Source organism: Hippocampus zosterae, chromosome 11 (assembly GCF_025434085.1).
Source record: "Hippocampus zosterae strain Florida chromosome 11, ASM2543408v3, whole genome shotgun sequence".
NCBI lineage: Eukaryota > Metazoa > Chordata > Actinopteri > Syngnathiformes > Syngnathidae > Hippocampus > Hippocampus zosterae.
In genome coordinates, this window is record NC_067461.1 from 2313139 (window position 1) to 2337158 (window position 24020).

The window sequence follows — 24020 nt, forward strand, 5'->3', positions numbered from 1 at the left end:
GCCAGCGGCGGCCGCCGGCCAGCAATCGGGCCCCATGAGGAATCTTCTGGATAGCAGCTGGACCAAGTTCGGACCCGCCGGGCGAGATTCCCTGGACTGGTCGAGCGGAACGTCCACTGAGGCGAACAGCGACGTGAGTAGGGCAACTCTTCCCGAATGTGTCGCAATTCAAGAAAGATGCCAAACCTCGTCGCGGCACTAAATTCGGCCCACACTTGTTTTTTTTTTTTTTTGTCTTGTAAGTCATCCGCAAAAGTGAAATCGAGGCGGCCGAGTACGTTGTTTGAGTTTTGAGAAGTCGCAAACGTGACTCGGGCAGTCTTGCTCTTAGGCTAACGAAACGACATTAAAATGTAAACGTAGGAAATGACGAGGAACATTCGAAAAATGAATTTGCTCACTCCTTTTGGGAGGACCGTTTGCTTGATACCACGAAGTAGTTTGAATGTTTTAAACGCGTTGGTGAAAAATGTACGTAATTTCAAAAAAGATGCAAAAGATGCAAGAAAACTTTTCTCGATTGTTTTGCACTGATTCCGATTCTTCCTCTTTTTCCCCTCAAGCACGCCAGCTTTTTCAAGGGTTAGATTCGGTCACAAGTGGAACGACATCAGACCGATAAAACGCATGATAAAATCTTTATTAGTTTACCCAAGCTTTGGTAGGTCAACATAAAAAATGAAAATATCAATATTCCTTTATTCCAAATAAAGCATAAAAGTATAAGAAATGTGGAGACTCGTTTTATATAATATTATATATATATATATATATATATATATATAATATTATATAAATTAAACTTGATCCATCCATCCATTTTGTAATCCGCTTTATCCTCGGTGGGCTCGCGGGCGTGCTGGAGCCCATCCCAGTCATCTTTGGTTGCCAGCCAATTGCAGCTCACATATAGACAAACAACCATTCGCGGATAAAAACCTACGCAGGCTCGGAGAGAACATGTAAACATGACACAGGATGGCCCGGGTGGGCTGGAGTCAAACCCAAGACCTCTGCACCGCGAGGCAAACGTGCTTTCCAGTCGCTCACCGTGGCGCCGGTTTGCTTGCTGGTCAATAAAAATATACGAGTCATAACATTCCAAATGTGTTAAAAAAAAACGAGCTACATTACACGATATACGCATGCCCACTGTCTATTGGAGTCGTTTTTTAACATTTACTATGAAGACATCATGACTCTGGAAATATTTAACTGATTATTGAGCTTCATGTAATTGACGTTGATTTAGCACTTCGTCTATTCGAGTGGACTCGCAGCGCCCTCTGCGGGACAACAGCCGCCACTGACTCTGACAAGAAGAAACACTTCACCAAGTGATTGCAGGCCGTTTTAGCGCATATTTTTGACGAACTTTCTTGAAATTGGACAATGAAAAACAAACAAACAAAACAACCACAATAAGAAAGTTGAGCCATTACGGTTTTTTTAGGGCGAGGGGTGAAAAAAAGAGTATAATGACTCCATTCATTGATGTGACAATTACTGATCGAATGAATGAATTCACGGAAGCTTCCCATCTACCGATGACGTCACCTGACCAAATGAAATCACGTGTGTGCAGGCCCAGCATAGTTCGGGCGAGGACTCGCGCGCCTCCGGCTGGGGCCCTGCGGGCACCGTCGTCCTGGCAACCGTCTCCTCCCTGGTGTTCTTCCTCACCTTGGTGGGCGTGGCCTTGTGGCGGCGAAGGCGGGGCCTGAGATTGGGCGACGTCATCGCGCTGGAAGACCTGCGCGACCCCGAGAGTAAATGCCGCCTGCTGTCGTCGATTCGCAGCCAGCTGCCCAGCTCCGCTTCCGACGACGGCGTCTTCCTGATGGTCTACCTGCCCTCGCCGTACGAGGGCGCCCTCAGCAGGATCGCAAGAGCCGCCAGTGCCGGCAGCGCTGACGACGCCGATCCGCCGCCCAGCCCCCGGCTCCTCCACGGCCCGCACCCGCCGGTCTTTCCCGCTGAGGGGGTCGATGCCACCGGCGCGGCTCCCGTCGGGGGACCTTCAAAGAACATTCAATGAAATCAAATATGTCATATCTTAGAACCCCCACCTGCTCTCCCCGGTCAACGACATTCAAAAACAACAGAAGCTACCCAGAAAAAGAAAAAAAAAACACTTACCCCTTGTCCACCGTGCCACGAAATCTGACTGACACGAAGATGACGTCGACGAACACTAAAAATGACGTCAAGAAGAGACAACCCAATTAACACCAATACCTAAACCGTGAGACACACCAAATAACGTTCAAAATCCCCCAAAACAGCGAACCACATTGACGTTGAAATTGTCTTGCTAGCCAAAAAGACATAAAAGGAAAAGCAGGAAGCGGGCTTGTTTGCAAGGTAACTCGACTTTGTCGTTCTTCGTCATCATGACATTAGTGTCTATTTAGGGGGGCACTCCAGCCAAGGAGCGGACAAAATACACCATTTGTGGCACACAAGAGTGGCACACCGCCTTTTTTTGTTGTTGTTTTGGGTCACTGCGCACTGTTGACTGGTCCGGAAGCAACCGAAGTGTTTGAACGGGTTTGGAGCAGATGTGATATATGACGTCGCGATTACATTTTCTATCATCACAAATGTAAGACGCAGGGGACGCCACCAAGTAACTGCTGCGCAATTTAATACTAAATAATAATTATTATAACTATTTTATGATCTCGACGTATGTCCCATATGGTCTAGCGGTTAGGATTCCTGGTTTTCACCCAGGCGGCCCGGGTTCGACTCCCGGTATGGGAACGTGTCTTTTTCTTTATCTGGACCATCGTCACCTCATTTTATCGCGTGCGTGTGTCCGTGTATGAAAACTGATGAATGCTCACCGTGACACCCAAAACAAACAGGAAATAATTATTTCTGAATCCGGACGATTATTCTCACCAAATCAACAAAAAAGATGTTTCTACGTATTAGCACAACATCGTGATAGTCATTACTCATTGGCGTGTAAATGATTTGTGGCAACAAGGAATTAAAAAGCGTTGAACTGTGCGAATTTTGCTGCGACGGAGCCAAAAGCAGCCCACGATAATTCTGTAATGAAAAGTGATGGGACGGCCACCTGCGTATGGACGGACAGATTTTCTCCTTAAATCGACGAAAATGTACGAACGTATCCTACGATGACATCATGTCGTGACGTGGCAAAACGATAGTTTTCAAACAAGAAGTAAATCAATGAAGTCAGCTCGAAATGTTGAGACGTGAAGCGGAACCAAAAGCTGCTTATAGCGTTCCTTGTCGGCCGACAGACGAGTCGGACCTGAAAACTAATGGCGCCTCTGCGTAACGCCTGGACAAATTTTCTCCTTAAATCGACGAAAATGTACGAACGTATCCTACGATGACATCATCTCGTGACGTGGCAAAACGATAGTTTTCAAACAAGAAGTAAATCAATGAAGTCAGGTCGAAATGTTGAGACGTTGAGACGTGAAGCGGAACCAAAAGTTGCTTATAGCGTTCCTTGTCGGCCGACAGACGAGTCGGACCTGAAAACTAATGGCGCCTCTGCGTAACGCCTGCAAAGGTCGAGTCTCAGTCCGAGGATTTTTTTATTGTCTTCTTTCCGCTCAACGTGTCGGCTTGAAGGAAGTTCTGTTCAGCAAGCAGGTAGCGCGCGTCAGTTGAAATGTCCCAAGACGAAGACGAGCAAGGGACGAGCACGCAAAAGGTCAGCATTAGCCTCATTCTCGTAGCTAGCTCTTTAGCATTGGCATCCTGATAGGACAAACATCTCAACATCATTCCACTTCTCTTCAAACGTCAAACACATTCACCTTTCCGAAGTAAGGTTTGAAAGTGGGGATTGAGTTTTAAATTATTGGTAGAACTGTAAACTCGGATGCAGTTTCAAATGGGGGACGCGGGCTTACTTTTAGGGTAGGGTTTCAAACTAGAGTTAAGTTTTGAAACTAGAGATATGATCCAAAACAATGGTTCGTATTTGAAGGTAGGGTTTCAAACTAGGATCCAGCATCTCAAAGATCTCCGTTCAAACAAATGAGGGAAAAAATGTTGCCTTTGTGCCGTTTTTTTATTTGTGTTGTGAAGTTGAAAAAAGGCCAAAATGGCCATTTTTTTTTACTTGTGAGGGACCAAAGCAAAAAAAGTGATTTTATTCATTCCATGTATATTTTTCTTTGTATGAACGTTTGTGTGTACGCAGGGCTACCGTCTGCTGGGCATCCTCGACGTGGAAAAGACGCCTTGCGCACGGGAGGCAGTTCTTCACGGTGCCGGTGCCTCATTGGCTGCCGGCCTCCTGCACTTTTTGGCCACAAGTAGGTGCACGCACGCATGCCCGCCCGTACGCCGCCGATGATGATGATGATGCGCCAACGGCATGTGTGCAGGTCGCGTGAAGAGGTCGTTCGACGTGGGTGCGGGGGGCTTCCTGCTCGCCACTTTTGCTTCCTGGTGAGTCGGCCCGTCCGTCGCGATGAAAGCTCGTCGGCAGACGCCGCTGACAGGAAGTGCCTCGCGCTGCCGCCTGTCTGCGCAGGTGCTACTGCCGCGTCAGCAACGCCAGGCAGCGAGCGCAGCAGAGGATGATCCAGCACGGTATGAAAAACAAGATCATCTACCAGGGGACCCCCGCAGACCCGGCGCGCAGCGGCCAAAACTCCCGAGCCGCCTCGGGATCCTCCTGACCTTCGCGCGCTCGGCAACGCGATTGCCTGTCGGGTTTGTTGCATGCCACGCAGCGGCCTGGGAGAACGTTCAAGTGGGTTCAAGTGAGCCGAGCGTACGCTGGCGCCACGAAACAAAATATTTTGTGAGGTTGTGGGGGTGTCACGGAGGCCACGCCGCAAACGGGAAACATTTTATTCAGCGTTCAAGTGAAACACCATCATCACATTAAAACGTTGACGTTTGCCGCGGCCGCTTGAGCAAAACCGGATGCCGCCGCAACCACGCCGACGCCAAATCTTCAACAGTGTGTGTGCGACTGCGGTGGGGGTGGATTAGTCTTTCTCGGGAGGGGGGGTGTCCAGGAAATCCCTGGAAGACAAAAAAAAAAAAGGTGAATACTAAAAACTTTATTCTTAACTGAGTTTTGGCCAGGGCGGCCCGGTAGCGCAGTGGTTAGCACGTCGGCTTCACAGTGCAGAGGTACCGGGTTCGATTCCAGCTCCGGCCTCCCTGTGTGGAGTTTGCATGTTCTCCCCGGGCCTGCGTGGGTTTTCTCCGGGTGCTCCGGTTTCCTCCCACATTCCAAAAACATGCGTGGCAGGCTGATTGAACACTCTAAATTGTCCCTAGGTGTGAGTGTGAGTGCGAATGGTTGTTCGTCTCTGTGTGCCCTGTGATTGGCTGGCAACCGATTCAGGGTGTCCCCCGCCTACTGCCCGAAGACAGCTGGGATAGGCTCCAGCACCCCCCGCGACCCTAGTGAGGAATAAGCGGCTCGGAAGATGAATGAATGAAGAGTTTTGGCCACGGCGCAACATAGCACAGTTGGCCCTTCTTTGAATCGGGGTGTGGGGGGGTGTTGCAGGAGGGACAACGAAAACCGTCTGGCCAAACGGCTGATGAGAAATTGCAAAAGATGAAAAGATTTCCACCGTCTAAATTGTGTGAGGAAAAAAATTGCACAAATGTATAATGTCTCTCTGGAACCCCAAAGTTATCATCTTCCTAGATCAAATAAATGTTTTTTTTTCGTACCCTGACTGTCTTTTGCGAGCGCGGCTACCTGAGGATGCGGGGCAGTCGGGGGCTGCTGTAGATGAGCTTGTGCCTGTAGGCCAACGACGCCGGGAAGGCCACAAACTCCACTTTGTGTCCGCTCAGGCTTCTGGAGCGCTTCGCCACCTCGTACAGCTGCGGACGCAGCGCATGTGACATTGGAAACGGGCGTGACTCCGCCCACCGCCCGCCGCCGTCCTACCTGCTTGCCCAAGTGGAAAGGAACCACGTGGTCGTCCTCGGCGTGGAGAATCAACACGGGGCACGAGATGTGATTCACACTGAACAAACAAAAATCCCAACAATCTGGCCTGATCACTTCAGCCGCACTTCCTCCCGAGTCCACTAGAGGCTGCTCACGTCAAGGAAATGCTCTGCGATTCATCGACTAATCGACAAATACTTCCGAATCCATTTTACTATTCGGCTTGATAAGATGTGCCCGCGGAAAGGTTGGAGTTGACTGACTTGTCGTCGTTGGCGAAGCGGATGTCGTTGGCGGTGATGGCGTCCAGGAAGAACCAGTCAAAGCCCGGCAAGTATCTGTACGCCTGACGACGACAAGGCGGATGCTCGCGTGAGCGTCGCGCCGCTTGACCCGTGGGCGCGGTGTGGCGCCGCGTGGGGCGTTGTTACCGTGGCGAAGGGGTGACTCCTGGCCTCCTCGCGGATGTTGGTGAAAGGACTCTCCAGGATCAAAGCGTCCGGAGGACTTCCTGCAAAGGTGGCCACCTCATTGGACGGATTGAAGCGCTTTTGGCTTGCAAGTCTCAACCGGCTCAGGTACGGCTCTGCGACGCGTGCGCGGCTTACCTCCGTCGCACAATCGCCGGACCAGGTTGGTGGCGACGCTGGAACACAAAAGCCACGACAAGTGAGGAGGGAGGGGGGCAGCTTCAGTGGGTGCGCGGCATTGTTGGGAGCACGCCGTTTACCCCGTTCCCAGCGAGTGTCCCCAAATGTACACTCGGCTTTGACCCCGCCTCTCCTTCAGCCAGCGGTACACGAAGAGAGCGTCCGCCGTCATGCCGCCCTCCGACGGCGACCCGTCCGAGTCGCCCCAGCCTGCGTGCGAACGCCGAGCGTGAAGGAAGGCCCCAGCGACGGACATGGCGCTAGGAGTTTTCTCACCTCCATAATCGAAGGTGACCACGTGGTAGCCGGATGAGCTGAGGACCTGAAAGAAGACAGGCGGGGGCGCCTTATCCTCCATCCGGCGAAAGCCACGGCGGCCGACGGTCAGCTTACCTTGTACAGCTCCACTCGATGGTCGCCGCCTCTGCACACACAAACCATGTGAGGTGTCACCCCGGCGCCCAAACAACAGTGTATGTGTGTGTGTGTGTTTGCGCCTGCGCCTGCGTAACCTGGTCCCTGTGTTTCCATGGAGATAGAGGATGGCTGGGTGGGCGGAGCTTAGTGCCGATTCAAACCATTCTTGGCTTTGGCCGCCGGCTTCTCTCCACATGTCTGCTGGAACGGTGTGCCTGACACACGGACGCGTGAGGTGGATTCGTACGTTACGGCGTGCGCCTGCGCATGCCCACCAGTCGGCCGAGATAGACATAAAGCATCACGTCGCAGGCGCGTTCTCACCACACTCCGATGCGGAGCTTCTGTTGCGGCCGCAGGTAGAAGTTGAGCGTGTGGTCGAGGCCCACGTCCGAAGGTCGTTTGAGATCGAGGAAGAAGGGGACCCTCACTGAAGGGGGGGGGGGGGGGGGACGACAGGGCAGGGGAGGGCGGTGACGCGGAGCGGCCTCCGACGACGGCCGTCGGCGGACTTACCGAAGTTGAGGAAGACCAGTTTGGCCTGAATGGACGGGCACAGCTTGACCACGAAGGGCACGCACACGTAGAGCATCAGCAGCCACTTGGCCGCGCGCCTCACCTTGGACGCGGGGCCACGCCTACAAAGTCACGGGACGGAGCGCGGGTCAAAAGGTCAGCCGGCGATGCGTCTTTGTCACGAGAAGGAATTGAGACACGCCCGCCGCCTGACAGATTTTTGGACCCTCGGAACGGGCCTGCCGAGTTCATGCTAACCTATCATAGACAACAGCGCCGACGTGCTAACGGTTAGCATTGTGATTCTCAAAAGGCGACGGATGATGCAGATATGACGGCCCTCCGCTTTGAAGAAAAGTGAGCAATATCACAGCCATTAGCCTTTGGCGTCTACTTGACTGCTTCATACCCCCCCGCCCCCCCCCCCCCATCATCCACTTGACACGTGCACGGTAAATCCAATTAGCGCCAGAGTTTTGCAGACTACGAGAGATTAAAATGAAGAACGTTTGCAAGGGAGCTATGCTGCAGTTGTCAACTTGTCTTCACCTCAAGGTGAAATATTTGGTCAAGAGTTGCCCCCCCCCCCATGTTTGGGCACAGTGTTACCCTTCAAACCACATTTACGATTATGGTGGCTCGCACGACGCAATAAACGCCCGAATGTCATTTTTTTGGGATGAACGCTTAGCCCTACTACCTTACTGTACTGTAATGCTGGTCTTGGACTTGGAACACAGCAAAAGAGAAGGTCGAAACAAAAGTGCTTTTTGACAGACGGCGGCGATGAAGGGATGATGTCGACGAGAAGTGGCGAGCAAGCGCTTGATCGGGGCTCATTGGATTTGTCACGTGAGGTTCACTGAGTTGTGTTTTCCTGCACGCGCGGCTGGCTGAAAGGTGGCCAATGTGATGAAGAGGCCGCTGGCTGCGGGCTGGTCCGACCTGCTCGGCCATAAAAGCAAACGAGTCTGAACAGCACCGTGCTGGAGCTCATCCAGAGCCACTCAACGTCCGTTTGGAAATGTTTAACACGCGCGGCCACCTCGGATCAATTTCTTTCGACTTCTTACTTCTTCTTCTATAGAATACGTGACCTTTACATAACCATCTTGTTGCGCAGTTTGAAAGCCAAATCACAGCAAAGCGGGCGAGCGAGCGTCGGCAAATTGCAAAATGGGAACGGAACCTGCGTGGCCCGGCGAATGTCTTCATGTCGGACATCGAATAGGCCGCGGGCCGCGATGTCTCCTCGGGGGCGTCCTCGAGCGCCTCGTCTCCCTCCTCTTGCTCCACGGTCGTCGACGACGATCTCCGCTTCCGCATGTCTGCAAAGCGAGCATCAGACGGAGAGAGAGGGAGGGAGGGGGGCCAAGGGAGGAGGAGCGGCTGGCGGACGCCGGGCGACCGGCACTCGTCTTGGCCTGACGGCGGGCGACTGAGTCCGGGCGTTGAAGAGCGCAGCGAGCGGATGAGGGACAGCCAATCAACGACCACCGCTGCCGCATTCACTGTCTCGGTGGAAAGTGGGGAGAAAAAAAAACCGCGACCGCTGCTGCGTTCGTGAAAAGTGGGAAGTCGGAGTACGATAATCCCAGTGGGATCGTCTTTGTTCCGACCTCAAAGCGTTCGAGGTAAAACAAGTAAACAACAACAAGTAAAACAAAGAAGATAGCGACACAAGACGGAAAAGCAGCTCCGATGGTGGCAGTCGTCACGTGTCTTTTTGTGTTTTCTTAAAATGTGCCTATTACATTCATCGGGCGTGTTTGGACTCGCAAGAAGTCTCACCTTATATTAAAACAATTAGAACGAAGACGGCGGTTATCATCTCGGATGACGTTTGGTGTCGTATGACAGCCTCTATTGCAAATTCGCAAAGTTTGTCCCGAAGCGGCATCCGTCGCATCACGTGACCACCAGGCCGGAAGTACTATTTTTTGGCGCTAGAGGCAAACGTCAGCTGTTTCTGCTTGCTTGCCGTCTTCTTTCTCCTCGTTATTTATGTTTATTTTCGTGGGCCGACGTGTGCTGTGACCCTGCGCTCGTCCAGGATGTTCTGCGAGAAAGCCGTCGAGCTCATTCGAGAGCTTCAGCGGATCAGCGACGGACAACTTCCCGCCTTCAACGTGAGACAAAATAAGGCCGCCGCGTCGAAGTGTGTGCGTGTGTGTGTGTGTGTGTGTGTGACTCGGTCCCTGTTGTCCCGCGTGCGTGTGAGCAGGAGGACGGCGTGCGACAGGTGCTGCAGGAGATGGAGGCACTTTACGAACACAACCAGACTGACGTGTACGTCTCGGCTCTTGGCGCGGGCAACTTGTGCCACTTGCGTGTGACGGACGTGCTTGCGTTGCAGAAACGAGACCAAAAGCGAGCACAGAGCCGACTTGCTGCCCTCCATCCGCCTGCGTCACTGCTGCCTGCTGAGGAACCAACGCTGCGTCGGCGCCTACTTGTAAGCATCGCAGTAGTCGAGTAGTGGAAAAAATTTTTTGTCATTAACCTTGAATGCAAAATAACTTTTCGATGGGATGATCAATTCGAATGATCGCTTCTAAAAAAATATTCCACATCTCCAGCTGGAGTTGTCCTATTTCAACTCACACGATTCACAATTTGGTGTTTGGAGGCTAAAAGTTGCCAAATGTTTTAAAATGCCAAAGTAAGCAATTGTGTCGCTCGGCTCATCTGAAAAGTGGCCGAAACTAGTAAACAAAAAGTGCCAAGTCGTCCTCCACGACCGCCTGTGAGTGAGCATCTTCCCTCCCGGTGACACGAGCGCGTCCTCAGGTACGACCGGTTGCTGCGGATCCGAGCGCTGCGCTGGGAATACGGCAGCGTGCTTCCCGCCAACGTGCGCTTCCACATGAGCGCCGAGGAGGTGAGCCGGCGAGCCTCGTGCGGCTTTTGCAACCGCCGTTTCCTGACCCCCGTCCGTGGCTTTCGTGTGCGCAGTTGCAGTGGTTCACGCGCTATAAAAAATCGCTGGCCTCATTCATGCGCTCGCTGGGCGGAGGCGGCGGACTGGACGTCACGCAGGACATGAGGCCGCCCAAGAGTCTTTACATCCAGGTTAGCACGTGCACAAAAAGACCGCGTCCAAATTCACAGGCTGCTTCCTATGACGGCCGCGTGACGCCAAATTTGAGAAAGACAATTCGCGTGGGTCCTATGGCCGAAACGAGGCCTTTGGAGGATGCAGCCTGTGGCTTCAGAAACGGCTCCAGTCGCATGTTTCCGGCGAGTTCTTGCACAAGCGCGGCTGACGTCTTCCTGGATCGTCAGGTCAGGTGCGTGAAGGACCACGGCGAGCTGGAGATCGACGACGGGACGCTCGTGCTTCTCAAGAAAAACAGTCAGGTCAGGTCACAACCCGGCTCCTCCCCCCTCCCCCCCTCCCTCCTGTCAAGGCAGTAGCAGGAAGTGACAAGTCACATGACACATTTTGTCCACAGCACTTCCTGCCACGCTGGAAATGCGAGCACTTGATTCGTCAAGGCATCCTGGAGCACGTCGTCCACTGAGCGACCACTTGCACTTCTCTTCCGCGACCAAAAGGGGGCGTAGCCGAGCAAAGTGCAGCAGCTGTTTGCCATCCTGTTTGTATGAACTTGTCTGGCCACCCAGCATATGTGAAATTAAACGAGCAAGTTGTGGCTTAGGCGTAAATATTTGGTGCAAAGGGATAGATGCAGACTTTCCTTGTTGTTCAATGTTTTATTAGGAATGAAAGAGTAGCAAATGTGGAATTCTGTCGAAACCCAAATTGAGGAATAAGAAGAATATCCGGGATGGCGTTGGGAAGCCACCTGATACAGGTGCAGGCCCTACATGGCGTTGACCACCAAAACAAATTTCTTGGAACGGCATTGTCAACGTGACGACTAAATCAGAACTTTTTTGCGATGCGGAAACGACAAAAAAAGGGCTCATCGGGTCACCAATCCACCACCATCCACGTCTACACGTTGAGCGCGGCCGGCACGATTTCCTCGAGCAGCCGGTAGAGGGCGCCAACCTTCTCCTCCAGCACAATTTTGTCTTGCTGGGCGTTTTTGTGACGCCGTTCAGTCTGCTGCAGCGTTTTCATCAACTGCGAGTTCTCCACGTAGAGCTCCTTTAACATCACGCTGGACTTGACGTTCTTCGCCATCTGCGGACGAGATGAATGATGTTAAGGCGCGGGCGGGCGAAGCACAGAAAACCGCATGGACGGCGACGTGTTTCGGATTGGTAGTATGCAAAGAAATATATATCCGCCGCGAAACCTCTTGGAACGTTTATTTAAAATCCCACAAGCACTCGTCACGTTGCGTTGGAAAGACGAGCGACTGACCTGCTGTTGGAGCTGCTGGACCTTCTCGTTGAGGACGACGCGAGATGCCTTCAGCTTGACTTCCAGCTCCTGCGTCTTCTGCTGCGCCGCCGCCAGCGCCTTCTCGTGCTGCTCCTGAACACAACCGCAAGGTAGTCCCGAGTGCGAAGCCAATGCAGTTCCCAAGAAAATCGGCAAAATGGTCATCCGTTAGCGCTTAGCACACGGCTAGGTTGCACACCCGCTAGTTAGTTAGCACGTGGCTAGGCTACTCGCTGGCCGGTTAGTTCTCGGGGAAAGCCGCTCACCTCCTTGAGGCCGATGAGGGCGGAGCTCTGGCCAGCGCAGAGGTGTAGCTCCTCCTCCAGCCGCAGACTCCGCCTCTGCTCCTCCTGCAGCTGAGCCTGCAGCTGCTCTGCCTTCTCGCCGAGCCCCGCCCCTTCCTGCCGCACCAGATCAGCCTGGGGGGGGGAAGGGTTAACATGGCAATGACGATCATGGTGACGATGATGAAGGCGGTCGTCTGACCTGCCCCTCGGCCTGCGCCTGGGCCATTTGTGCACGCGACACTTGCTTGCTCAGCTTCTGCTGATCCTGGAGCAGCTGCTGCACCTGAACAGGCACGCGCGCATCAGACGGTCGCGCATGCGCGCGCCCGCCAACGCGCACTCTAACCTGCTGGAATAGCTGCCGATTGTGCGCGTCCTTCTCCTGGTTGTCCTTCATCAGCTTCCTGTTGCTGGACTCCGACTCCTGCGCCTGCCACCAAACCGGACGCGTGCGTTGAAACCACCGACTTCGAAATACTTGGGCGAAAATGCCGCTGACTTGATGTTGGGAAAAGCGAAGCCACCAACATTCCACGATGGCGCAGTACGCGTTTCGGGCATCCTGACCTTCCTGTGGGAATCTTGCAGCTTCCTGCGCAGGTCGGTCACTTCCTGGGCGTGGCCGAGCTTCTCGTCGTCCCGGCGTGACGAGGGCGCGTCCCGGGGCGGATGTCCCGCCTGAAATGTGAAAACACCGGAAGCGTCGCGCCTCCTCTCTGCCGTGTCACCGCCAAGTGCGTCTTCTCTCCGGAGCTCCGCCTTCACCCTCTGCCTCTCGGCCGCAGCCGCGCTAAGCTCCGCCTCCATCTCGCTCACCTGAGACGTAGGACGGCGTTCGATGACATGCATGTGGGGTCCTCGGCAGCCCACCAAAAGATGCCATAAGACGCTGGCCGTCCAACCTTGCGCTTGCAGCCGCGAAGCTCCTCCTCCAGCCGTAGCGTCTGCTCCCGCTGAAGCTGCGCCTCTTCCTGCAGTTGCCGCACCTGAAGACAGTACAGGAAGCGGCGGGTTTTATTGTGAAAGGAGTGCCCAGGCCGCGTGCCTGAGCGTTGGAGGATCGCTCTCCCCTCACCAAGGCCTCGTGTCTTTCCTGGCGCTCTTGCAGGCGCGCGCTCAGCTCGGCGTTGGCGGCGCTCAGCTCAGCGTTTCTACCGCTCAGACTGACCACTTCCTGTCGGTACGCCGCCGTCTGACATGCACGCGAGGGGCAGAGATCACGCGTCATCGTGGCTCAGAGCTTCCTGGGACGCTTTTTTCCTCACCTCTTGATGTAGCCTCTCCACTTCCTGTCTGCTGCTCTCACGATGCTGCTCCATCTCCTTCAACTTCCTCCTGGAACAAGCGCGTCAAAGGACCCCATTAGCCGAGAAACCACCTCGTCAAAGACGGCGCGCGATTAGCCGCGAGCGGTGTCTGTCAAGCTTCGGAGGTCACCGGCCTTTTGTTGGCAACCTCGTCGTCCAGCTTGTCAACTTCCTGCTGCAGGGCACAAAGACGCTCCTGCAGGGCGGCGTTGTCAGAGTGCGCCTCCTCCAGATGAGTCCTGCACGCACGCACGCAGGTACGGCAACAAATTAGCAAACGCATGTGTAAGATGAAGCTCGAAGATGTCCATGCTGGCGATTGGGTTAGTGATGATCATGATGGCGATGAATCTGTTGCAGATGCGGCGAGCCCAGGTGCATTCTGGGGGGGGGGCAGCCATGGCGTGATCGCATGATCATGGAGATTACAATCGGAGGGAGCGGCATGGATGCTCCACAAACCTCGGGGGAGCCTCGCGGTCTCGGTCCAGGTCCTGGAGTAGAACAACCAGGTTTTCCATCTCCAATAGTTGTTTCTTCATCTTCTGCTTGTCAAAGCTTTCGAGTCCGACTTTGGCGTCCTCCTGCAGGGCTTCCATCTCCTCTTCCATCTCCACAATCTGAGCGGAGAGCTGGTCCGCCATGGTCATGTAGCCGCGCTTCTCCAGGCTCAAACGTACCACCTCCTCCTTCTCCCGGGCCAGGCTGGAGCGCAGCAGCGAGACGGTGGCGCGCTCCCGCTTCAGAGCCTCCCGCAGGAGCCCCACGCGGAGAACGTCGGGCTCTGCGGCCCGCTCCCCTGGACAAGATCCGGCCTCCGGATGGACGACCTCCTGGTCCTCGAGCTTCTGCGGCCAGATTGGCTCCTCCCGGTCATGCTTCTGCTCCTCCAGGGTCCTTTTCTTCATTTGGTCCTCCATCCGTATCATTTCCTTCTCTTCCTCCTCCAGCGTTCTCTTTTCTTGCTGGAGAAGTTCCTTCTCTTGCAGCCTTCTCTCCTCCATCTTCTTCTTCTTCTTCTTCTCCCGCTCCAGGCAGGTCTTTTGTTGCCGGAGCTGCTGCTGCTGTCTCTGCAGGTGCAGCAGGCGTCGCTGACCTTCGGCGTGATGCAGCTTCATCTGCGAGAGCTCCAGCGCCGCCTCCTCCCTGCTCACGATGCTACAACGTGAGCTTAACCCAGAAGAAACAAACACAGCAGAGCACACAAGAAACAAAGGAGCACACTTTTTTTAAAAAAAAGAAAGGAAGAAAAACAAAAAAGTGAAGAACAAAACAAAGATGGCCGTTTTGGAAAAGCACCCACCTGACTTTCATGACTTCCTGGTCCATCTTGAGTTTAAGCTCCGCCTCCAACTGGTCCTTGTCAGCGCTCAGCCTCTGGACCAAGTTTCCGATCTCTCGGGCAAAGTTCTGCTCCGAGTCGGCTCGCTCCCGTTGCATCCTGGGAAAGCCAGCCGCCCGCTTCCTGACGCGTCGCATCCGAGAACGCGGCGCCGGACGCCCGGACGTCTTGCCTCACCTGCGCTCCATCTCCGAAGACCAGCTGCCATGTTGGAGCCCATCGTGAAGTTTATCCAGCGCCTCCTTCAGAATCTTGGCCTGACGCTCCGCCTCGGCCTTCTGATCCTCCAGCTCGCTGATTTCCATCTGGAAGGTCAAGGACGCGTCGAGGACACATCGAGCGACGGCTCAGGCGTCGCAGGAACGGAGATGCGGCTCACCTTGAAGGCCTGAGCGATGTCTTTGCGCTCCACTTCCATGCTCCGCCTCATCCTGTCCAGACTGCGCTCGTAGTAGTTGACCTGAGGAAGAGGAAACAAACGCCGCTGTACACGGAGCTCCAGCGCGTGACCCGAGCGCTTGCGTCCTACCTGCGTCTCCATCTGGACGTTGAGTTGCTGGATCTCCTGCTTGTGTTTGGCCTTCAGCTTCTCCACCGCAAATTCCGTCTCGATGCTGACGGCCGCCACTGTCAAAGCGAGCGGTCACAAAAAGTCAAGCGCTTACTCATTTTTCTGCTTTCTACGCAAATGGTGAAGGAAAGACGAGGTGAGAAGAACTGACCCGCGTCATCCGGAGTGACTGCGGCGCGACCGGGAGAAGGTGAGCGGTGCTTCATGTCTTGATCGTCTGGAAAGGTCAAATGTTGTTCATCGGACGTCATCCTCAACAGAAGCCACGAGAGACTGTTTGCAACTAGGACGCTCAATCACGCCAACGTCTCTGTGTGTGTGTGTGTGTGTGTGTGTGTGTGTGTGTGTGTGTGTGTGTGCATGTGTGTGTGTGTGAGTGTGTGCGCATCCCATCCAACTGGCTGAGCAGGAATTAGAATCCAGTTTCTGATGACGCCACTTAGTTGCATTCAAAGTGTGTTGTCGGTGTCTTTTTGAGTGATGAGCCGAGTTGTGGTGCCCCCCCCCCAAAAAAAAAAATGATACTTCAACCCGAGGCCCGAGATACTGCCCGCTAAAAATCCTTTTGTGGAAGCAGGAATGACGACTGCTCTTCAGTCAGTAGAATTAGCGATAGGACGAGATTTCCCTAAAATGGCCGCCGCATTTGGGACAGCCACAAATTTTCCGAAGAAATGGACTCACCAGATTCGGACTCGCCGGAAGACGCCGGTTCAGCTCGGCTTAGCGTGACGGCGCGCTCGACTGACTTCCCGTGGCTCTTCTTGTGACTCCTTAGCAACTCCAACTCGACGCACAGCTCGTCGTTTTTGTCCCGCAGCTCCTGAACGCATCACGAAAAGGACGCTCAAGTCAGCGAGGGCAAGGAGAGTAAGAAAAACCGTGCACTTCTTTTCTTACTCTGCACCGGCGCTCGGACTCTTGCAGGAGTCGCGCGAATTGGTCTTCGGGGTGGAGTGCCACGCCGACGTCGTCCAAGCCGCCAAACTGCCAATGGGAGGGGAGAGCAGATGAAAGGTCATCTGGGCCAGTCCTCCTCCATCTTTGATGAGAGGACACCCGATACCGCGGGTGAGTCTCGTTTACTTATCGGCAACCTCACTGTCACGTTTACCGGGGGGAGGGACAAAGAGGCCGCATGATGACGACAACATACTCGTGTAACCCGATTGACGAGCACATGCCAGTAGATGGTGCCGTTGTGTCACTTTGGATTGGCGATCAGCACAGTTTTGGAGTTGAAGACCAAGATTAGGTGCCATATGTCGCACTGCACAGTACGCTGTCCTTGACGACCCCCCCCCCTCTCTCTATTTTGGGAACGTTATTTATTTATTGCGTCACCTTGTGGTGCAGCAGCTGCTTCAAGTCGTCTCGCAGACGTTGGGCTCCGTTTTCGGCCTCACTCAGCCTGTGCTTTAGGTCCCCTAGCTCCTCCTCCAGATGAGCCTTCTCCTGAGCGGAACAGGAACAATAATGATCACTTGGATTTTGAAGGATGCCGAACAAGAACTTGTGGGGGCACTTCAAGTCACTTCGAAGTGAAAATGAATTTTCTCTTCACTTAAGTGGCGGCGTATCGGAATCCCGGGTGGAATTTGGGCTCTCGATACAAACCGGAAAATAAAAATAGAGCAAACCTCATAGCTGGAAAACCTCAATTTGTAGCTCGCCGCGCACGCCTTTTTTAAAAACTCAATGACTGATACCTGCGCGGCGGCAGCGAGCTCCTCCCGTAGGTCCGCCTCCCGCGCCTCGAGCGCGCTCAGTTGCCGTCCCAGTTCTCGGCGTTCCTGTTCCAGCTGTTGCGCGGCAGCGTCGCTCTCCTGCTCCGCTTGGCCGCGCTGTGCCGTCAGACGCTCCCGAAAGTCCTGCTCCAGCTCTCTGCCAATCACGGAGCGACGTCAAGCACGTGTGACCAATAGCAGTGCGACTTTACTTCACCTGATCCTGGTCCGGCTGAGTGCCTCCGTGCCTGCGAGTCGCTCGTCCGCCTCGCGCAGCAACTGCAGGTTCCTGCGTTCGGCCCGGTCCAGGTCTGCTTTGGCCTTGTCGCGCTCGCCGCGCGCCTGCTCCCAACACTCCCTGAAAGCACGCGGCGCGGCCGTGACCACCACGTCGGCGAAGGCCGCCGGGATGGCGACCGGGTGGCAGACCGACTGACCGTAGGTGCTGGATTTCATTCTTGTAGCTGATGAGTGCCGCGCGGTGGATTCCGTTGCCGCTGCCCAGGAGTTCGTTGTCGAGGGCCAGCGTCAGCTCGCACAAACTCACCCGCTCCTCCGCAGGGAAGTCCAGCGTCTGCGCAAACAAATCGACCTCAGCCGAAGAAAATGGAGAATTGCACATTTCCCACTGTTCAAAGTGCCGCCGTCCATTTGCAGCTGATCCGGATTAAGGAATTCTCGTCAAGGATTTAATAATCGGGCTTGAGATTTTCCTTCCTTTCTCACCATCTTGACCTTAGCGTAGGAGTTGAATTTGTTCTGGGTCCACCCAAGTAAATCACTGGAATGAATGAGTGCACTCCAGACTGTCCTTAAAATCAAAAACTAAACTAAAACTAAAACAAAACTAAAACCCTGGCATATTCTACTTTATCCAAACACAGTGGAACAAGCTAATTCAATCCAATGTAAAGAATTCAACAGTTTGAATGCCTTCGTTCAATTTGTTGTTGCTGTGCCCAACTTGGCCACTGGGAGGCAGCATAACAGACACGAGCCAGGCTGAATTTAGACTCCTCCTGCTAATGAACTTCAACTCACCAATAGGAGTCACTTCTCACTGAGGATGAAGAAAATATGTTCAGACCTCAAGTTTGCTCTCACAAGTCAAATTTAAAAAAAAAAAGAAGAAAGAAATTGCCCGAATGAACTTTGTCTCGCATCTTGACAAAAGTCCAAAGCGGGGGTCACTCGTGTGTGTGTGTGTGTGTGTGTGTGTGTGTGTGTGTGTGTGTCACGGCAGCGCCGCGGATAGCGGACGGTGAGGGCGTCCGGACTGACCTGGAGGATATCACGAGCGTCGCGGACGCCCTCGTCGGTCCAAAGAGCGACCAATCTCTCGGGACTGGTGCAACCCGAGCCGTCATCCAGCCGGCTGAGGACTTTAGGATCTGGCGTGGCCGTCAACAGCGACGGCGAGGTGCGGTGCGCCAAGCCATCCTCCGGTCGCGACCCGACCTCCGGCGCTGCCGGCGTCTGCATTCGGAAGACGGCGGTCAGAAATCACCACGACACCTTTCACTGAGACAAGCACGTGATTAACGACAGATTAACGACATGTTCCTCTACCCGCCTGGTGTCACGTGACCCGGATTAAGAGGATTGGCCGTCAGGTCACCTGACATGAGCGGAAGGAGGTCCAGGTCCTGGTGAACCTTTTTTTTTTTTTTTTTAAAAAGCACAGCCCGCCATGACGCAAAAGGGCTCGTTTGAGCAGCTGCCCGTCCACCTGCCGAGCCCGTGCACTCCGCCTGCCCCGCCCACTCGATCGCCCGCTTGACTGACAGCTGTGATTGGATGACGGTTTTCAGGTGTGCCGAGGAAACTAAGCCGTGGCATTTCTTGGAGGACGCCGTCTCATCTAGAACGAATTTCGTTGCTGGTATGTTATTTGGACTTTCCTGAAACTGAAAGCTGTCAATTGCGACGCGATGTCAAACTGAGTGACGATACGCCGCTCGCCCCTGCCACGGTCCGGAACCGAGTTCTCTAATTTGATCCGAGGAGGTGTGACTGACTGACCCTGTGCGGTGTAGAGCAGCAGATGGGGGAGGAGCCACACAGAAGGTTCTGGAAGTGCGCAAGTGTGACCTGCTCCGAGTTGTGGCGCACCTACAGGGTTCAAAGGTTAGCATAGCATTAGCCTGGAGCGTCCCCCGCGTCTGCCGGTGGGCGCGGCCTGACCTGAGTGCCCGGCTCTCGACCAATCAGGTGATCACACCCCGACTCCTCGGCTTCTTCCTCGGAAGCGGCATTTGTGTCATCTGTCATCCATTCATTTGTGGTCAATGACTCGAAAATGAACAAAAGGACATTTTGACCCCTCGCCGCTCACCGGAAGTGAAAAGGGAAGAAAATGAGAAACACCTTTTGGCTGAAAGTCTGCCGAGGAGCCGCGCTCGGGACTTGCCGCCTCCTCATCCGACTTCAAGCTCTGCAGACAAAACGGAGCACGTTCACACGTCGATCGCTGCAAGTTCATCCACCCGTTTGAGGAATAGGTCAAAGGTCACATGTTCAACACGCGTTCATGTGCCCATCGGAAGAACGAGCAGCGAAGCGGTGCGGAAATTCCTCTTTTGTGTCTTTTAGAAAGGGAACGTTGACATTGAACACGAGTGAATTCATCCGTGTCGCATTGTGTGCGACTGCGTGCCAAAATGCTCCCGTTTTGCCAGCTGCTCAAAATTGCATCCGGTTGGATGAGTCAAAGCGGTGGAATGAGAGCTGATGAAACAACTTTTGGGATTCTTCGCATTTTTGAGATTTTTTTTGAATAAGTTGTCCAAAGAGCGGAATGCTGTGCCCCCATCCCAAAGCCTTTTTTTTTTTTGGGCGGGGCGAATCGGCGCGGAAAGCCAAACATCTGCAGCGCAACTTGAGGAATGCGACGTGTGGAATGTCAAGAGGGCCGAACACGAAAGCTGCAAGCTTTTGATTTGAAGCGAAGCCAAAAAGGGAGGCGTGAACCGCCGGCGCCGACCTTCCTCGCCGCGCCGTTTCCTGTACGCCGTGAGGAGAAGCGGCTCAGAAAATGGAGGATTTCTGTTGTTACGGAATTGTTTCATCAAGCACAAAGTGCTATTTTTCTTCATTCTAAAGAACGTTGTGAAGAAAAATTTTGGGGGGGAGGGGCTGAATGGCATTTGAATTCATTCCAGTGGGGAAATGATTTGAGATACAAGCAAGCTGACGGAATGAATTCATCTCGTATCTCAAGGCACCGCCATGTTGTGTTGAACCGCAACAAACCAAAAAAACGTAACCTGCTGTGTGTTTGTTGTCATGACAACGCCTCACCTCCACACTGTCCAGAGAGGCGGCTCGGCGGACTTTGGACCCGCGCAGACCCGTCGGCGAGGTCCGGGCGCCGTCGCCGCCGGGCGCCGGCGAGCCGGCCGACGTTTGCGACGGCGTCACGTCGGGACGCGAGCGGCGGCCGTAACGTTTTTTGCCCTTGGTGAACTTTGGCTTCACTTCGTCGTCGTCGACGGCAACTGCACGCAAACGCGGGCGCAGAAGGTCAACGAAGCCGTGACGTGACGCGCGGCGATTGCCGTCGGCGCTCCTCACCTGGCTGCGGGTAACTGCTGCCGTCGTCGTCGGACGTCAAGTCCAGCGAGCGGGACAGAACCTCCACAAAGCTGTCTTTGAACGCTTCAAAGTCCACCTGCGGGTCCAAGACGCACGTCGGTCCCCGTTAGCGCCCCTCACAGGACCACAAGTTCAGTGATTCATTGACAAAAATTTTGATCGGCCAAATCTTTGCCATTTCAGCCTCTCAATATTCTACAATTTTGTCGTCCTTTACGACAATTTGCAAATATGTTTTGGAACGACGGTAAATCTTCCAAAGAAGCCTTTTTTTTTTCAAAATAAGACATTTGCAAACATCTGCTTAGGCTTTGGAAAACAACCATCAACATGTCTGCCGGTTGCGAGCCTTCAGGTGGCCGTGAAGCCTTTGACGCGAGGTCACGAGCGTCGGTGTGCTGTGAGCGCACCCTGCCGTAGGCCCCGCCTCCTCCTCGTCCCAGCAGCGAGTCCAGCATGAGCGGCAGGTGAGCGTCCAGATGCAACTTCCTGCACAGCGCCGTCACTTCCTGCGGCCCCAGGAAGCCCGAGGAGGCCGTGTCGCAGCTGTCGAACTCCGCCTTCAGCTGGGCCACGTAGACGCTTTGCTCCGCCTCCTCCATGCCGCCGCATCTCGCTGGCAATGCGATGAGAGCAGATGACGCAATGTGAGGTATCCACTTCCTCTTTCAAAGCCCAAACTCATTCATTCATCTTCCGAGCCGCTTGATCCTCACGAGGGTCGCGGGGGGTGCTGGAGCCTATCCCAGCTGTCTTCGGGCAGTAGGCGGGGGACACCCTGAATCGGTTGCCAGCCAATCGCAGGGCACACAGAAACGAACAACCATTCGCACTCACACTCACACCTAGGGACAATTTAGAGCGTCCAATCAGCCTGCCACGCATGTTTTTGGAATGTGGGAGGAAACCGGAGCACCCGGAGAAAACCCACGCAGGCCCGGGGAGAACATGCAAACTCCACACAGGGAGGCCGGAGCTGGAATCGAACCCGGTACCTCTGCACTGTGAAGCCGATGTGCTAACCACTGGACCACCGGGCCGCCCAAAGCCCAAACTATCTAGTTCATTCAATTTTTAAAAATGTCAAATCCTCAGTGGTGCCAAACTGCTTCTATCTGATGCACATCTCTCATGAAGGGCAATTCAATACAAATCTTGACACTTGGGGTGCAATACAATTTTAGGGATCTAATCATTTTAAAATTTAGCAACTCAATTTTGGTCAAATCAAAACCTAGTTACCGAGTCGAATCGTTTTTTTGGGTTGTTTTTTTTTTTTTTCCACAGCTAACCACACACAAATTGTCGATTATCCAAACTACTTGTCGTGTTGCACTCCAGACCAGGCTGGGCCAATCCGAGACCAAGACATGGCCAGATCCAAAACTCAATAAGGTCAAAATGTAACTGAACACTGATGAGTGATGAATGTCTCATCGATTGGTTTCATGGTTGTGCTATTCAAAAAATGCCTGACAGTTGAGTTGAATGCAATTCAAAAGAAAAAAAGTGGCCTTTTTTCCTGATTTTTCAATGAAGAATGCGTGTGTGTGTGTGTGTGTGTGTGTGTGTGTGTGTTTGAGGGAGAGAGGCTGATGCTCTCCATGGTAACGAGCCGCACGCGGCGGGAACAAAAGAAACTCTACAAACGAAAGAAAAAAAAAAGCCTTCCAAAAAGTATAGAAAAGAGACAACATTGGACACGTTTAAAATTGGGCCGAGTTTAAGTGTCGTCCTCCACTCAAGTGTCAGCATCACGAGTTAGCCATTTGTTGAGATCGGAAACGAATTAGTCGTCGAGCTCCGGTAAAAAGTGAGATAATGCGTCTTACCGCAGTTAATTTGGCTTGTTTTTCATGCTTCTGGTTCATCCGTGCTTGTCTTTTTCGCTCGTCCACTGGCGGAGCCAGCCAATTGTCCTCGAAGAGCGGAGGCTACTTCCGGTCACTTACCAAAATAAAGCCTATAGGCTCAACTCACAGCAGCGCTAAACAACAGTAGCCCACAAATTGGACCTTGCTATCAATTCGTATGAAAAATATAGAACAACAAAAAAGACAACAACATTTCAAGTACCATTCGTCTTATTTGTCATTTTTAAACAACACTTTTATTCTGAATCAATTTATGGCACCCAGCGAGCATGGTGCAGTACATATTTGAACCACTTGGTAGCGCTAGGTAATGCAGAAGAGAGGATGTTTTTTCACACATAAGTGACGAGTACCGGGATTGCTGGGCATCCCGTGACGTCATATTGATGAGAACAGCAATTGCTGACGCTGCAATCCATCCGGCGAGTTCATTCTCCTTTTTTTGTAATATCTTTTTTTAAATTCACTTGAATATCATTCATCTGCCAATTACTTTATAAAATCAATACAAAATTGTCCATAATATTCTAATGTTAAAATATTTATTTTGCCAATGTTTTTGTACTTGATTTACAATCGATAAACTGAATGAATATTTGGCATGAATACAAAATGAAGAAATACATGAAAAATGACATTCACTCCAAAAAAAAGTATTTTTCCCCTCCCTTTAAATTCCTTGTAATAAATTTATTGTGATTCAATCGTCAATGAATTAATGAAATTATTTACCTACCTAATTCTTGCTCGTATTTTATTTGGTGTTTAATTTTGTCCAACGTCCAACATTCCTCAAATGCACCATGACGCCGAACGTCTCGACGGCTCGTCACCGTGACGTCACACGTCGGACCCGGAAGTTAGAGTCACCGTGGAAACATGAGAGGAGAACGTCAAATGAAAACACAACTCTCCCGCCTAATGGAACCGAACCGCTGCGTACAAACCCGCAGGGCGGCAGGCGGGTTCTGAGTTCTGACAGCACAGCTTACAGATACCCCCAACAACAACACCACCCGAGGTGAGTCCGACAAGAGGACTGACTGTTTAAGATTCTCGAGGCGCTCTACACCGAACCCCAGTTGATTCTGCCTTCTTTAGTTCTGCTACTATTTGGACCTGTTCAACTTCAATTTGGACACCCAGTACATTTGCAACGCGTTCTGGCTGAATTTGAACTTGTTGAAGTTGAACGTGGGCTCATTGAATTTGGACCAGTTCTAGTGAATTGGACATGACCTTGCTTGAGTTGAGGTTGGACGTCCTCTGGTTGGTTTTGGATCAGGTCTAGCTGAGTGTCTCATGTGTTCGTACAGTTAGGTCCTGTTCTGGTACAATACACCATTGTACAATATTCCTGTTGAATTTATGGAATTTAACACTGTTGATTAGAGACGTGATGTTGGAAGTCAGTGGACGTGATGTTGGAAGTCAGTGGACGCGTTCTTATCGAAC

General features: G+C 52.9%; 4 protein-coding genes, 1 long non-coding RNA gene and 1 other non-coding gene across 7 annotated transcripts; 3 read left to right on the forward strand and 3 right to left on the reverse strand.

Annotated features, from left to right (window-relative positions):
- Positions 1-797: 797 nt before the first annotated feature.
- Positions 798-2283, reverse strand: LOC127610073 (uncharacterized). Its single transcript, XR_007964729.1, has 2 exons — positions 2140-2283; positions 798-2018 (listed from the first exon to the last, which is right to left on the reverse strand). It is a non-coding gene; the product is annotated as an uncharacterized LOC127610073 (long non-coding RNA).
- A 411-nt stretch (positions 2284-2694) lies between these two features.
- trnae-uuc (transfer RNA glutamic acid (anticodon UUC)) lies at positions 2695-2766 on the forward strand. The gene has a single exon. It is a non-coding gene; the product is annotated as a tRNA-Glu (tRNA).
- Positions 2767-3480: 714 nt separating this feature from the next.
- On the forward strand, positions 3481-4681 carry LOC127610066 (cytochrome c oxidase assembly protein COX20, mitochondrial). The gene is made up of 4 exons (XM_052079799.1): positions 3481-3700; positions 4196-4310; positions 4383-4446; positions 4532-4681. The coding sequence occupies exons 1-4, from the start codon at positions 3659-3661 to the stop codon at positions 4677-4679; spliced, it is 369 nt and encodes a 122-aa protein (XP_051935759.1). The 5' UTR covers positions 3481-3658; the 3' UTR covers positions 4680-4681.
- Positions 4682-4840: 159 nt separating this feature from the next.
- abhd12 (abhydrolase domain containing 12, lysophospholipase) lies at positions 4841-8845 on the reverse strand. The gene is made up of 13 exons (XM_052079779.1): positions 8696-8845; positions 7507-7628; positions 7315-7420; positions 7086-7205; positions 6967-6997; positions 6850-6895; positions 6654-6783; positions 6532-6569; positions 6355-6434; positions 6187-6269; positions 5921-5999; positions 5726-5853; positions 4841-5031 (listed from the first exon to the last, which is right to left on the reverse strand). Exons 1-13 carry the CDS (start codon positions 8830-8832, stop codon positions 4995-4997), a joined length of 1137 nt encoding a protein of 378 aa, XP_051935739.1. The 5' UTR covers positions 8833-8845; the 3' UTR covers positions 4841-4994.
- A 37-nt stretch (positions 8846-8882) lies between these two features.
- On the forward strand, positions 8883-11175 carry gins1 (GINS complex subunit 1 (Psf1 homolog)). Of its 2 annotated transcripts, none has more exons than XM_052079792.1 (7): positions 8883-9032; positions 9731-9795; positions 9863-9961; positions 10297-10387; positions 10462-10578; positions 10792-10866; positions 10962-11175. In XM_052079792.1, the coding sequence occupies exons 2-7, from the start codon at positions 9761-9763 to the stop codon at positions 11028-11030; spliced, it is 486 nt and encodes a 161-aa protein (XP_051935752.1). In that variant the 5' UTR covers positions 8883-9032; positions 9731-9760; the 3' UTR covers positions 11031-11175. The 2 variants fall into 2 exon arrangements, with proteins under 2 accessions (XP_051935752.1, XP_051935751.1); XM_052079791.1 differs by lacking the exon at positions 8883-9032 and adding an exon at positions 9053-9635.
- A 28-nt stretch (positions 11176-11203) lies between these two features.
- Positions 11204-22633, reverse strand: ninl (ninein-like). The gene is made up of 30 exons (XM_052079802.1): positions 22524-22633; positions 21102-21307; positions 20671-20767; positions 20398-20594; positions 19465-19531; positions 19282-19361; positions 19120-19209; positions 18379-18573; positions 17535-17671; positions 17315-17455; positions 17080-17254; positions 16715-16825; positions 16271-16357; positions 16055-16193; positions 15522-15587; positions 15329-15426; positions 15179-15259; positions 14977-15104; positions 14761-14898; positions 13920-14603; positions 13592-13696; positions 13416-13485; positions 13226-13342; positions 13053-13136; positions 12718-12966; positions 12497-12580; positions 12350-12433; positions 12130-12282; positions 11843-11956; positions 11204-11659 (listed from the first exon to the last, which is right to left on the reverse strand). Exons 2-30 carry the CDS (start codon positions 21291-21293, stop codon positions 11468-11470), a joined length of 4155 nt encoding a protein of 1384 aa, XP_051935762.1. The 5' UTR covers positions 21294-21307; positions 22524-22633; the 3' UTR covers positions 11204-11467.
- Between the last annotated feature and the right edge of the window lie 1387 nt (positions 22634-24020).